Consider the following 14489-nt stretch of genomic DNA (forward strand, 5'->3'; position numbering starts at 1 on the left):
TTTTTTTTTTTTTTCTCCTCTTCTTCTTAAACAAACCACAAACGGATGTGAGGGAAGGAAGGTGTTTCTTTTACTCCTGAGTCCAGACACCTCTCTCTGTTCCGTCTAAGCTTGTTTTGCTGAACAGTTTTTTTAAAAAAAGGAAAAGAAAAGGAGTTGCTTGATGTGAGAGTGAAATGGACGTAAGATTTTATCCACCTCCAGCCCAGCCCGCCGCTGCGCCCGACGCTCCCTGTCTGGGACCTTCTCCCTGCCTGGACCCCTACTATTGCAACAAGGTGAACGCTCTGCTTTTGTTTCCACCGTGTTCTTGCTGCTTGATCCCGGGAGGGGGGCGGCGGCGGCGGGCCGGCTCGGCTGCCGGGGCCGGTCTGCGGAGGCCGGTCCCGGGCGCGCTCGGCTCGCAGCCCGCTACAGCCCTGCGTGCGCTTGGGTAGTAAATACTGTGCAGCACAGCTCCGGGGGTTTGCCAAACACCGCGATTGTGCGGAAAGTGACACGATTTGCTCGGATTCTTTCCTTCCTGCTGTTCGCGACTGAGGCTCCCTGCCTAGGTTTGCCGGGGGGCGTTTAAAAAAAAAAATTAAGAGAAAACCACGGAATACTTTGGGGGTGTGTCTGGGGTCCGGGAACGGAGGCAGAGAGTAAGAGAACTCAGTTTATTTTCTAGTTTCCCCTTCTCCCTCCCGCCCTCTCTTGGGCTGCGGGGACTCGTGGCACCGCTTCCCTGCCCGGGATTAGTTGCCAGGGGAGCAGCCGGGAGTCGGGGTGCAGGGACCAGGGAGACGCCTCCGCCCCCCACGGGGAAAATTGCTCCACAAGTCTTTTGTTTTCCTAGACCCTTTCGGGCGGCCGAGCCCGGTGTTCGGACGCCGGTCTGCGGGCCGGGGTGCAGGGTGCAGCGGGATAACAGGGTTTGGGGGACAGCTCCCGCTTTGGGGGGGGGGGTGGCGGTGCGCTCGGTAATTGCAAGTTTGTTAGAAGCCGGGCTAGCGCGTTGAGTTCGCGTCCCAAGCTCCCGCACTCCTCACGGGGCTGGAGCAGGATCCCGGTCTGGGCTGTACGCGCCAGCCCGGTGACCCCAGGTGCCAAGGCCGCGGGGGACCCGGGCGCGGCTAACCGGGCGGTTGGCCCGGGGCGAGGCGGGGTTTGGTGGGGGGGGGGGGCGCCGGCAGAGCTACGGCGGAGCCCCGTTTGTCCCATAGAATGGTCAGGGGATAGGAAGGGAGGGGGTTATCCTCGAGGCTTCTCCAACTCTCGGCCCCGAGAGGGAGGACGCGCAGGGACCGGTTTCCCGAGAGCGGCCGCAGGGCCACGGCTGTCCTCGCCTCGGGCTCATTGGACGTGTGTTAAGCGGTCCCGCCGGGTGAACGTCGGCGGGGAGGAGTGAGCTCTCGGAGACACGGCGCGAGTGGTTTAGACGCCCAGCTCCCGCTCAACCTGCCTGATACTCTATCTCCTGCAAGCAATTCCATGCTGGCCCCTCGGTGAATTCCACTGTGTAAATCCTTGGGACTTCTAGTATTTGCCTGGGAGCGAGGCATCATCAAACAGCTTTCTTACGTGATACAGAGGTATTTAGCGCGCTGCATCCTTAGCCCCCGGGGCTCTCCACCACGCAACCGCCTCGCAGCTCCGCGTCTTGGTCAGTCGAGACATACACACACACACACACACACACACACACACACACACACACGACTGTGACTTAAGTGAGCCGCAGATACCACTCCGTGCTGAAGCTCCTTGATGTTGTGTAAGGCTCAGTAAAAGGGATGGAAATGTATGCCGATGATGGATAGGGAAGTTTGGAACGAAGGAAATCTAGTCTTGGGCAAGGCAGAAAGGTATTTTATCACACAGAGAGAGCTCTTTAGCTAGGAACAGGTTGGAAAGCTCCGGTAACTTTGACAAGAGAAGTTTGTGTGAAGTTTCATTATTTGTCAGTTGCCTAGTTCTCCCATTCTAGAATCTGTTTTGCCTTTTTATAAGCAAGTATTTTGTGTTTGTAAAGTTCTATGTGGCTCATAAACTATCACTAATACTAATAAAAATAATAAAGTAGCAGACCTATCCTGGATCGTAAACACATATTCCACAGTTGTAACCAGAACCAAAAGGTCAGAACCATTTTGGCGATGAAACTGGACAAATCTTATTAAATTTATGGTGATTTTAGGCTCCAAAAAGAAGGCAACGACTTGGATACACATTTCACTCGTCATTCTTGTGATAGTAGGGTCAGATTTAATTTAAAAGTTAAATGCTTTGGAAAATCAAGAATTACTTCAATATATTAAATCATTTTCCAATTAAGTGCTTTAAATAATTTTCGTGGGTTGTGCTGTGAATTGAATAAATTGATTTGCAAAGTCTTCAGAATTTCTTTACTAGCTCATTGAAGTTCCTTTTAAGTCCCCCCCGTGTATGAGGAGCAAACTGTTCTTTTTAAATGCAAATTAGCCACCCTTTCTATAGGCCTGTTGCAAGTCTTCTATTTAACTTATCCAGGGAATAATGGATTTTTAAAGATGCAAAGTCATGATATACTTCTAATAGTAGGAAGAGACTTCATGGAAATGCTTCTCCAAGAATGCCTTCCCCTGCCTTTCTCTGTACAGCAGTCTATCAAATATATTTGTCACTGATCCCCGATTATATCAAATATACCGGGTAGGTTTGCTAGGCCCCAGAAAACCCAGACACTAATTTTTTTCTACTCCATCATGATTAACACTGATACACAATTTCTGTCCACCCCCGCTATTTTCGTTGCTTAGAATGTAGTCAACTAGCATTCATTTTCTGCGATGACTCAAGTGAATTTGCAGGGATAGGGAAGATGGACAGAAGTTTGGAAGATGTGAAATCAGAAATCTGTATCGACATTTAGTAAAAATAAGTTGGATCAGCCTTCCCTCTGAGAGCCAAGACTGCAAAGTAAACCTTGTGTCTTTCAGAGGTGTAATGAATATGCAGTTTATTACAAGAAGCAGTCACTTTGTGAGGTTATTTGTTTTTAATAGGGTGATAAGATCATAAATTAATAATTATCTTTATTTTAAATCTGCCAACACTTTTGCAGTTAAAGTCGGTGTGCTAATAAATCCCGGCGGAACCAATATCTGTATGCGGTTCAGAACCATGCGGTTGTGGCTATAGTTTTCCCACTGACGTGTTTTCAATGTTAGAAGAGACCCTAATCCACAAAATGAATATCCTCTTCCTGAAGCTTCTCTAAACTAAAAGGGGGTTGTGTTACCCTGCTGACACTCTCCGGCACTGCATTGCCAAAACACTACTTACATTTTTCAGTCCATAAACTCCGTGGGAGGAATTTTTTTGGAAACAGTTTAATCTACCATTGCTCTATTGTAAGAGCACATTACGTTATGCACACATCACTATGCAAACTGGCCTCCATTTTCACATAGCCCATTGCGGGAGAAAAGTGAGAACAATGCGGGCGATGTTGGTTATGGCAACGGTGTGAGGCATCTCTTCTACAAACAGCCAGAATGGATGGCATGTTGCTGTATATAGGTCAGCCTTTGAAACAGCAGCGTAGTTCCTAGACTGGACAGGAACATGCAGGCTGAAAGTGACAGGGTTCACCTCCTGGAACTTAAAGCATGGTTACATTTCAGACATTGAGAGATGGCACCATAGTTGCGTTTCATCTAATTAAGACTATTTTAAGTAACGTTGTATCCCTTAATTGAAATTAGATTAAAGGAGCTCACGATTGGAGTGCAGCAGTAAAATATAGTCCTATTTTTTGTCCTAGTTGAAGACGTCAGAGCATGCGTTTGAATCTAAACCTACGGAGTAATAACAGTCCCTTTCAGTTTCTTAGTGCAGTGTCATTTGTAAAGATTGTTTTCACTGATTGTATGCTAAATTGGGACAAAGAAGTGGCACTTTTTCATTTTTACAATGATGTGATGTGTTCAGTTACTGCTCAGTATCTGCCCACATAAGGAGCGGTAATACAATGATGTTATGACATGGCTAATCACAGAGATGCTGACCTCTGCCAGCAGTGGGAGAGGAAATAATGATCTTCACTCTTCTCAGTGGTTGCTTTTGTGGAATAGGGTCCTGAATCTTTCTTTGGTTGGTTTAGACACAGGGAAGTCCAAGATACAAGCCCATGCTTAATGCTGGTTATATACAGAGTGAAGAATAATGGCCGTTGGGGATTGTTGGGCTTTTGTCATTGAAATGAGGAAGGACAGTGTATAATCTTTTCCTATAAACATAGGAAGAAGGACCTATGTGTGATGAACTCAGCTTTGAAATGTCAGCACTAACATTAAACACTTGAGAACTTTTGAGAAAAACAGGATTCATTATTGTCTCTGCAGAATCTCCTTTGAGCTTATTTTCCTATTTAGTTCAAGCGTTATGGGTTGTACTTTAACGTGACAAAGCGCATCACATCTAAAATACCGGATAGGCAAACAATGAAGGCGGAGTCATTATTCCTACTTTAATTAATAAATGTAAGAAAAAAGAGGAGGATGGGAGAAGGAGGAGGAGGAGGAAGGGGAGGGTTATAAGCAATTTAGAGCATCATGCTTGATTAGTTCTCTGTCTACCTCCATAACTTCCAGGACTTTAGGAAATTCATAGCTGATACTTAGGACGTCATTAGTGTGATTAAAACTCCCCTGGGGATTTTATTGGCTGGATCTTTCTTAAGTTTTGAGGTCTTTAAATATGTTTCAAATAAATTTTGTATGGGTAAGAAAGAGCATAAAACAAACCGTCATATGGTTTTGGCCACTAAATCAGATCTACAGAAACCTCAAATGTAGCTGTCTTGACTTTGTGGGATATTTCACTGTCACAAATTCCAATTTTAAATGTCCACCCAGAAATTATAGTTACGAGTTTTGGACAGATCAAATGCTATTTTTTAAAGTTTATTTATTCATTTTGAGGCATGGGGGAGATGGCAGTGGGGGGGGGGGGGCCGGGGAGAATCCCAAGCAGGCTCCAGGCTCAGTGTGGAGCTCAGCACAGTGCTTGATCCCACGACTGTGAGATCATGACCTGAGCCAAAATCAAGAGTCAGACACTTAGCCGACTGAGGTACCCAGGCACCCCTCAAATGCTATTTTTTAACATAGCTTACATGGCTTAGTATTCTCACAGTTTGTCATGCATTTTTAAAGTTACTGAATGATGATATTAACAATCACTTTAATATTTTCCTTAGGAAGACTAAGCTGATATTTAAATATTATCTAATAGGCTGCTTATCGTAGATCTTTTTGAAATGATGTGATTGCAAGGGATGTGAGAACAGGAAAGAAGTGAGGTACTTGAACCTGGAAGAAGTAGGGGAAAGTTCCCAGTTCCACAGTGGCTTCCTTGGACCCCAAACTGGGTCTCACATACTGGTTCTGATGTGTGGAACTATTTTTGTGATCATACTTTTTTGTGGTGGGCTCAGTTCAAGAGAGGGATAACTTAGAGAATTGGAGGGAAATCTTATTGAGCTATGAAGGATGATTTACTCTAGGATTTTCCAACATTTTGTTAGGATACGAGAAAGTGGAAAACACCCTGGGGATAGTTCTCAACTAGTGGCGATCCTTCCTGTACTGTTTAGAAGAAGGCTGCCCTCAGGGCAGGTCAGTCTGTGTGACTTGTGCCTCTTCCCTCCTTCCCCCTCACCTCTTCCCAAACATCTCCAATCCTGGAACAGCCTGTCACGCTTGCTTCACTCTGCCCTAATCTTAAATTGAACCTGGGAGATAGGTACTTTCTAAGGTGAACTCTTCTCCCCCTCCTCAGGAACATGGCTCCCCATGGCGGTCATCTTGTTGAGCAAGCCCCCTTTTCTGTTTGCCATCCCTGTTACCATTATCATGTTAACTCATCCATTCTTCCTCCAGTACCTGACCATATTTTCTGGTTAAGGAAATGGGAATCTGCCAGTCTTCAGGCTCCTGTCCACTTTTTAAAATCCCAAATTAGGCCAGTCTCCTTTTCTCCATTTCCCCATCTGAGTGAATATGACATAGGGTCATACAATAATAGACCAAGGAAACTTAGATAGGATGCTGTGAGGGAAAATAACTATGGTGGTTATTTCTAAGCTCTCAGAGTTTTCTCCTTTCCCATTCCCCCCACCCCCACGTTTTAAACACAGTGTATTTAGAGCATGGAAACGGCTCCTGGACACATACCTTTCAGTGGGAAATCTTACTTAGATTGTGAAATGTGAAATATGAAAGTGGTACTGTGGTCTCCTGATTTTTAGTTGGCATGCAGTAAGTTAGGTGAGTTATACTTACAGAAAGTAAATGGGTTGACAGACTTATGTGTTCCCATCAGAATACGCATAGAGAATTAAAATGGGAATAGTTGGACAAGCAGAACTTACTTAATCAAATTTAGATAACTTCTCCTACATTTTAGCTATCAGAATGTGAATCTCAAGGTTTCTGGGAAGTCATAACACAGAATATTTACGTTGCATCTCAATAAAAATAACATGTAGTGATTATGACTTGATTCAGTGCTGTTTTAACAATTCCACTTGAAAAATATTATCAATTGTTTAAGTTAAAACTAACATTGGATACAACCACATCCCAGAATCTAAAATGCATACCTTGAGGAGAACACAAGATTTACTACAGTAAACCGTAGTTAATAAATACTGTGGCCCCAACTATACAGTCCTTGCCTGCCAGGAGCTTCCATGTGAAGAATCCAAATGCTTGAATGTCACTTGGTTTGTTTAAAGTGAACTTAAGCAAAAGTTAAACATGGGAATATTTACTCCTTCCAACGTGAAAGATAACTTTCTTGCCTGTTCTTTACTTCCACTTTGGTGTCATTGATACGGGGTTTTTCAATTGATCGCTTTCTTTGAAGGCGCACTTCCCAGAGTCAGATAGCCTGTGGTCTCCATTCGTTGATGGGACCAGCAGTCGATACTGAGTTGTGTTAAATGGACTGTCCGTTAGGAAGCTGGAGTGCCAAGACGATACAGCTCACATCTGCCCTAATGAATTTGAGAATTTTTTGTTTTAAACCACACATGCCAAGTTTCATCCCGAAGAGCAATTTCTCATTAAAAACTGTTGAGTTACAAACTGCTTAGAAATGTGGTTTATAATGGAAGTGCCAGCAGACTGTTAATTATAGCACTTCTTCTGTAATACTTTGAGACATGGAATTCACATTAACCTGAATGAGCTTTCCTAGTTATAACATATTTCTCCCTATAGCATTCATTTTGAAAATGGGAACATTATATTGCTCTGTGCTTGGATGTTCATGGTGCAGCGGAAAAGACCAGAAGGAGGAAAATGCCAGAAGGAAACCCCCCCTGCTCTTTCATGACAGGAAGTACCAATATTTTTCCAGACCTCTAGAGTTTGACCTATGGAAAGTTTGCCCTACTTGATGAACAATTTTAAAGCGAACTTCTAAAAGCTATCTTCAGATTTCCATTTTCTTCAAGAAAAATCATCATTTATACATATTTATAATACCAAAGGTCATGAAACCAGTTTTCCTGTTAATGCTTTTCATTTTTGTTTGTCCATTTTTCACTTTGGGGTTTTAAATGCTTCTGCGTTAGCCAAGTATTTATTGGTTTTCATTCCTGAGTTATGTGCTTTTATGAAATTCTTGAAAGGAACTCCTAATTAAAGTAAGGCCATGGTTGGTTGATAAGAAGCTTTGCTGGTGGCCAAGAAAATATAAAGTATTTTGAGTTACTACGTAGACCTACAAATGATATGTATCTGATCCACACCAATGACAATGTGAGCCTTCTACATAAAATACCTTTCCATTGAAGGCTTTGAGAACCTATTTGGAGGTTACCTACCCAGGAAAATCGGGGTGTGTGTGTGTGTGTGTGTGTGTGTGTGTGTGTTTATGTGTTTCTAATGTTCTGGATATATTTCTGGCCGTAAATGCATAGGAATTTATCCTAACTGGCAGAATCTGTCATTGTGTGCAACAATAACAACAAGGGAAATCATACTAGCTAATAGGAATGCCTCATTACCACTCCATTTTAAGAAACTTCGCCATATTTCACGAGAGAAGATATTTTCCAATGCCAGGGCTTTAATTAGGCATATTACAACCTGATAGGATTGAGGAACTAGATCTTTCTGAGGAAAACCATAGGCCTCTATGAGGAAAAGACTCCTTTTTGTTCAAGATTGGAGATAAAAACTGAGGGCCCTTAAACCTGTGTTGACTTACTCCCCAGGCAAAATAAATACAAGCATGAAAAGGACATGATCCCTCCCCCTCTGTTTTCTGTTCTCTTTCGAAGCCTGACTTCCTTGTGTCTGGTAAAAGTTCTGACACCACCAAAACCTTTAATCCACCTGTGTCCCAATCTGCCATGTAACCACTAGAGAAGATAATTTATATCTGTATCAAGGAAGCCTTATGAGAATTAAGGAGTCACCAGAGGCAGATTATTTTGAAATCCTGTAGTGAAAGACGTTCAAAACTTCAAACAAAGGTACACCTTAGAAAAATACTGTGTTCTCGGCCCGCTTCTTGTATTTCTGCTACTCTAGTGAAATCAGTGTGTTTTCCAAAGTTGTAGAGAAGTTATTCCTTCAGCAGGGGAGTGAAAAAGGTGACCTTTGTTGAGGTTCACAGGTGAATTGGGGAAAGTGGAACTTGTGTGGATGAGTCTGTACTCCCCCCTCTTTTATATATTGATACGTCGCCCCCCCCCCACCCCCAGGGGCCTTCTGCTCCCTTTCCACGATGGGAGTCTATACTGCACCTAGTGGGAGAAGCTTCAGGTGGTAGCTGTTGCAGGGTAAGAAGGTTAAGGCAAAAGTTGAATACCACAGCTGCAGAGGGGAATGCCCGCTTTCAGTTCCTGACTTCAGGAAAGCAAGGTGCCCCCCCCAACTTCTTCTGATATATGGGTCAGAGATGCAAAATGCAATGTACAAGATAAATTAACGCACGGACCAACCGGGTCTAAAGATAGTCCAATTACACTGAAAACATATCTGTGCACCACCTGATTTTCTCAAGTCTTTCAACTCGATTAAATGGTTAATTAAAAAAAAAAAAAGATGGGTAAAGTGTAAAGTGTGGTATGCATTGGCGTCTTCGTGCATGTAAAAAAACCCAGCTCTTCTTTTCTACGCCAATATGCCTCAGCCCCAAATGCCAGCAACAATTGTATAAAGAGAAATGTTACTAATAAAGAGTCAGGATAACCTTTCAACAAAAAGTATATTTTATCATTTGGCAGATACAGTCATGAACATTAATCATAGAAACCTGCAGATAGTAGAAGCTTAATATCAAAGCTAATGATTTATTTTATGTTAATGACTTTCTGCCAGGGCATAAAAGACTGTTCATAATGGACTCTCCACGCTATGTTCAGTTACTAAGGCTAATGGGATAATCTTTTCTCTCCCAAAATTAAGCTTTTTGAAATAAATTATGCTGTTACTTTTCAAGGTAACTCTCAAAAATTTACTGCAAAACTAATCTTTTAAGAACTGCTTAAAGAAATAAAGAGGAAGACAAATCCCAAAGCAGCTTTTCTAGTTCATGAGCAGTTTTACTTAATTAGAGACAGAAAGTTTGCATGTATGCTAATATCCCTGAACTTGTAATGCCAAATAGTTTTAAAGTCAGCCTTCAGTGACTGCCACTACCTGCCTTTTGAGATTCAGCCCCTGTGGGTGCCTCCCACAACAGAACACGTTTTCCTTACTGGCCAATAATGAGCTGAATGGTAGTGAGATCTAGAGTTGGTCGCTAGGAAGTTTTAAAAATCATGTTTACAATTAGTTATAACCAACATTATATTTCAATAAGAGATAATTTGCCTACTAAAGTTCACATAATGTGCTAATCATGTCTAGTGGTTAATAAAGGCCTCCTACCTCACTCCCCTGATGGCTATAAAAGGCTATTATATTCATGGCAGCATTTCAGGTACAGCTGCTGTGTGTTAATAATGCATCATTGTCCCACTAATCAACACACCAAAGGTCAGCACCCCTAAGCACCTCAACCACCTAATCTCTTTCCAAAATATTTATTAACACCTTAAAAGCGTATCTGTTCATTTTCCTTAGCCTCGAGCCAGTTAATTCCACTCCAAGCTACTTGTGTGATCAAGGTTTTGTAACCTAAGCGAGGTCACAGAGGAGAGGAATACATACATATTCACGCTAATTTTCTCCCATAAACATGTGCCCCATTTTCAGTCATTGACTGAATTAGGGTAGGGCTGTTGTAGCCATGAGCCCCTTTATAATTAAGTAGGTGTGCTCCAGAGTGAGAATGTTTTCAGATTTTATATGTTCTGTAAGGAGACATTTGGAAGAAAAACAACTTCTCAATAACCAGAATCATTTAAAGTAAACGGAGCAAAGTGGGAAATGGGAAAGGCTATTTATAATCTAAACAAACAGGAATCGGTGCTGGGTTATGAGCCCGATAGAGTAGTGAAATATTATTTGCTTAATTGTTCTTTTGGCATAAGAAAGCAATAATAGTAAAAGCTTCTTAAACCATATTTTCTGCACACAAAGAACACATTCACGTGGGATTTCCATTTTGCTAGAAAATCGTGCAAATCAATAAGCTAGCACTTATCTGCATTAAAATTAGGTAGACAACAATTTATAGGCACAGTGATAGTGTAGTTCTCTTGATACCCTTGGTTAGTGTTTAAGATAATCCTTGCTTTTGTGTCCTCAGAGAGGAGCCAAAATGTTACGTGAACAAATAGATCTCATTTTCCCATCTTGTATTATTGTCTCTGTTTTCTCTTACTCGTTTTGATAACCTTGTGTGTGTGTGCGCGTGCGTGCGTGCGTGTGTGTGTGTGTGTCTCCTTCCTTTATGATTTGAGAGCCTTAAATGTTTTAAGAGAAGAAAAAGAAATGAAACTCAACTATGTTTCCATCATCAGGAGAAATGCAAAAAGCGAACTAGGGGGAGGAGCTCCCATTTGTGCAGCACATAATGTACAATGGTACATTTGTCATGCTTTAAATATATAATGCCTACAATAAAATATGTACAGGCGCAGTTGTGATCTATGAAGTCCCTGGCTCCAGTGCCATTGTTTGTAGTCTCTACGGTTGTCATACATTGTTCTTTGCACATCATACCCTTACAGCAGAATTTGACACAATTTCTAGCTTTCAGCCTGCACCATTTTCATTGTACAATATACATGAGTTTGACAGGGTGTGTTGAGGAAAACTCTGGCAAGCAATTGATATTTTGAAGTGGCAAGCGTTTCAGCAGCTGCCTGCTTGTGAAAAAGGAATGATAAGATATACTGTATTGTTAGTTTCAGGGAAAGCATTAAGGTTTAAGCTCTGTAAAAATGTACACATGATTCGTCAGTGGCGAAGCAAGTCTTTTATGTTTTTTAGAGCTTAGCTCGCTGGCTGATGTGAACTAGAATGACATTGGTCAGTAAATGAATAGGAGTACTTTGAATTTGAACTACTGCTAATTTTGCACCAACAAAGGAACTGACAAAAGAAAGATTTTATGTGAAATGCAAAGCACACCCAATGTTTTGGGGGCGGGGAAAGGGAAGGAGAGAGGGAGAGAGAGAGAGCGAGAAACCCAGACCAGAGAGTATTCTTTCACACGTACTTGCCAGGAAACCAAATAGTTAAAACACATCCATTTTTCACGGCTCATCAGCTACAACCTAAGCTGTATTATCTAATGTTCTTTAAAAACCTGTTGTATACACATAGGCTTTCAGAATTTGTTCATATGGAATTTAGAGTGTTGTTCTAAATATCACACTGTGCCCTGGAGGCCTGTTGGCAGAATATCAGAGTTGCCCTCTGCTGGAGTAACCCACTCTCTCTCTGGTAGTGGGAAATTGTAGATTAATCAGCTATGGCACTTTCAGTGTGTAACGTTCATTAGCAAGGCAATTTGTCATGACTGCTAATGGTCAGAATGCATCTGCTCTCTCAGTTACAGAGCACGATAAGGAAGAAGACAAATATTTCAATATCTGATAGTATTAACTTGTTTCAAATTTGTAATCCAAGGTTAGTTGCTCAAAGCAGACACGGCAGCAGATGAACTGGTATCCTCTATTCAATTTTACTGGGCCCTGTTTTTGTGGATTTATGACTTTAAAGCACACTAATGTGCTATTATGAAGGGCACAGTCTTTGATTAGATGTTCCACAGAAAGTAAGTTATGAGCAGAGCACCTTCTGGGTTCATCTGGAAAGAATTTATGTGCATAATGTTTTCTGTAGAGCTCCATAAATTGAAAGGTTTGATGCATGTGATATTTCCTGACATGCTAAATATTCTTCTTATGATTAAAAAAAGTCGCTTTCCCATTAGTTTGTAAACCGGTCAGTCACTTTTCAAGTGAGATTAGCGTCCCGATCTATTTGAAAAGTTGTAAAATACCAGGGAAAAACTTCAGAATGAATTAGAAACGTCACGTTTCCCCCCAGTCAACTGCTTTATAAGATCATTGTTCATTGTTCTACATGGGAAAAGTTAAAAAAGATTCTGCCAAGTTGAAAAGGCTGGAATTGTGTGTGTGTGTGTGTGTGTGTGTGTGTGTGTGTGTGTATCTCTTGTTTTCTAGATATTACATCACGTAGCTGGCCATACAAAATCTTTTTGACACATTTTCATTTTTAATGAAAGGCCCTAAAATTCAGAGCATAATGATTTCTTAGAAACTGAACCCAATCTTGGTAAGAAATTCGTTCTTGCTAGTAACAAAAGCTGTTACTGTTTAAGTTCCTGTTGAGCGGTTAGTCGGTACGCTTCGCTGAATGTTGTCAAAAAGGCTTTCCTCATGATTGACAACCCGGCAGGAATGTGAATGGAGATTTTAATTGCGTATCATGTGTGCATATCAGAGTGAGTGAATTCATGACTCTGCTTAGCTCCATATCTCTGCAGGTCAGCCGTGCCAAAAAATGCTCTTTTATGTGCAGTATTTCCAAAAAGAGAAAGGTGTATGTGTACTGAAGTCATTCGTTATTCATTTCTGAAGTGAAACCCTTGTGTTCCCTTAGCCTCGGAGTTTGAAAGTGGAACAAAAATCCATTTTGAGATTTCTTTCTTCTCCTCTTTGCACTTACACTTAGATGATGTAAATTCTTTTGAGGTACAAGTTAGGAAAAGTCTGCCGGAACATATTTTTCTTATGGCACTTGTTAGATGAAGTGTGTTTATCTTTCTTTTTTTCCTTTTTTTTCCCTAAAGAGGGCTTTGAAAAGAAAGGAAAAAAATGGAAGCCAGCGGAAAAAGTTACTGAGGTCAATTGCCTTTCTATAACTTGCAATCTTTAGAAAAGGTCTGGGGGTGGCTGGGTGGGGAAGAAGGGATGTATTTCTGAGAGGTGCAGGAGTCACGAAAGTGTATCTGAATTTTGGTTAAAAACAGCCAGAATGCAGTGCTTATGGTAAAGTGACATTAACAAATGTATGAATGTTCATTTCTTAGAAAAATAACTCCTCTGCTGAAAACAGAAAGGTCAAAGATTCATTTCTGCTGTCACTTCTTGGCTCAGTGGCAGTGGTGGTGATGCACCATTTATCTCGTTGAGATGTCTCACCCCAACACGCGTGAGGTGTTCAAAGTGGGGGAGAACTTACTCTGTGAAGAAACTCCGGCTATAGTAACCCCCGACCACTCAAGAGCTTACTAATGTGAAAACAAAACAAAAGAAAACAAAAACGTGCAACGAATGTGCTTATATAATTTTTCACTGGCGTGATGTGAAAATTGGGCACTTGGGTTGTAAAGTTACCACATAGCTACTTTTCTGTGTCATTTTGAGGAGGTGAGAAAAAGATTAGTGCCAGGGTCATTTTAAATAGACCGTAGGAATAAGTAGGGTCATGTTGAAAAGATGGTGACTTTATGGCCTTAGGATATCCCGTGGGACTTAACTTTGTTCTGGGTTCTAATATGTTATCTCAACACATTTTAGAACCTAGCAAATTGCAGGCTGGTGATTCAGCCCTTCTTACGGCTTGCGGTGCAGGGTGATTGCTATAATGAAGGCGCTCCTGTACCTTTAAAACGCTGAAGAAGAAAACTCTCTTTTACTTTAAAAATCTAGCTCTGGGTATGGGTGACATTTTTCTAATGTTCTGGAAGACAATTTTGTGCTTTATACTGAGAGCTCAGGCAAGGAGAAATCTATTTACAAAATGAAAAAAAGGGCTCAGCTGAATGCATTTCACTTTTAAAGATGATATTCTGGTAATGAACTTTATCAAGCAGGGAACATTTCAGTAAAAGTATTAAAGCGGTTCCTATTTCGATTGCCTCACTTAAGGCGGCGTCACTGTTTCCATTATAACTTCTTATTTTCAGGTAGCTCTAATGCAGTCCCCGTACAAATATTTGCGCAGGGATGAGATGAGAATATTTTAGTCTAAGAAGCAGACTTTTTATTTGGAATGCGCTTCTAAGGAAGCGCAGCGCTTTGT

At 41.6% G+C, this 14489-nt stretch overlaps 1 protein-coding gene across 2 annotated transcripts in view; it reads left to right on the plus strand.

The window, feature by feature from the left end:
* Positions 1–9: 9 nt before the first annotated feature.
* TOX (thymocyte selection associated high mobility group box) overlaps positions 10–14489 on the plus strand; it is a 310418-nt gene continuing 295938 nt past the window's right edge. The window contains exon 1 of one of the 2 annotated variants that reach the window (XM_040487734.1): positions 10–278. In XM_040487734.1, the coding sequence (XP_040343668.1) occupies positions 177–278 (102 nt within the window). In that variant the 5' untranslated portion in view covers positions 10–176. The remainder of the gene's footprint in view (positions 279–14489) is intronic. The other variant, XM_040487733.1, reaches the window with a different exon arrangement.

The sequence above is a fragment of the Herpailurus yagouaroundi genome, unplaced genomic scaffold (genome assembly GCF_014898765.1).
Source record: "Herpailurus yagouaroundi ecotype Mexico unplaced genomic scaffold, PumYag 165, whole genome shotgun sequence".
In the NCBI taxonomy this organism is placed as follows: Eukaryota; Metazoa; Chordata; class Mammalia; order Carnivora; family Felidae; genus Herpailurus; species Herpailurus yagouaroundi.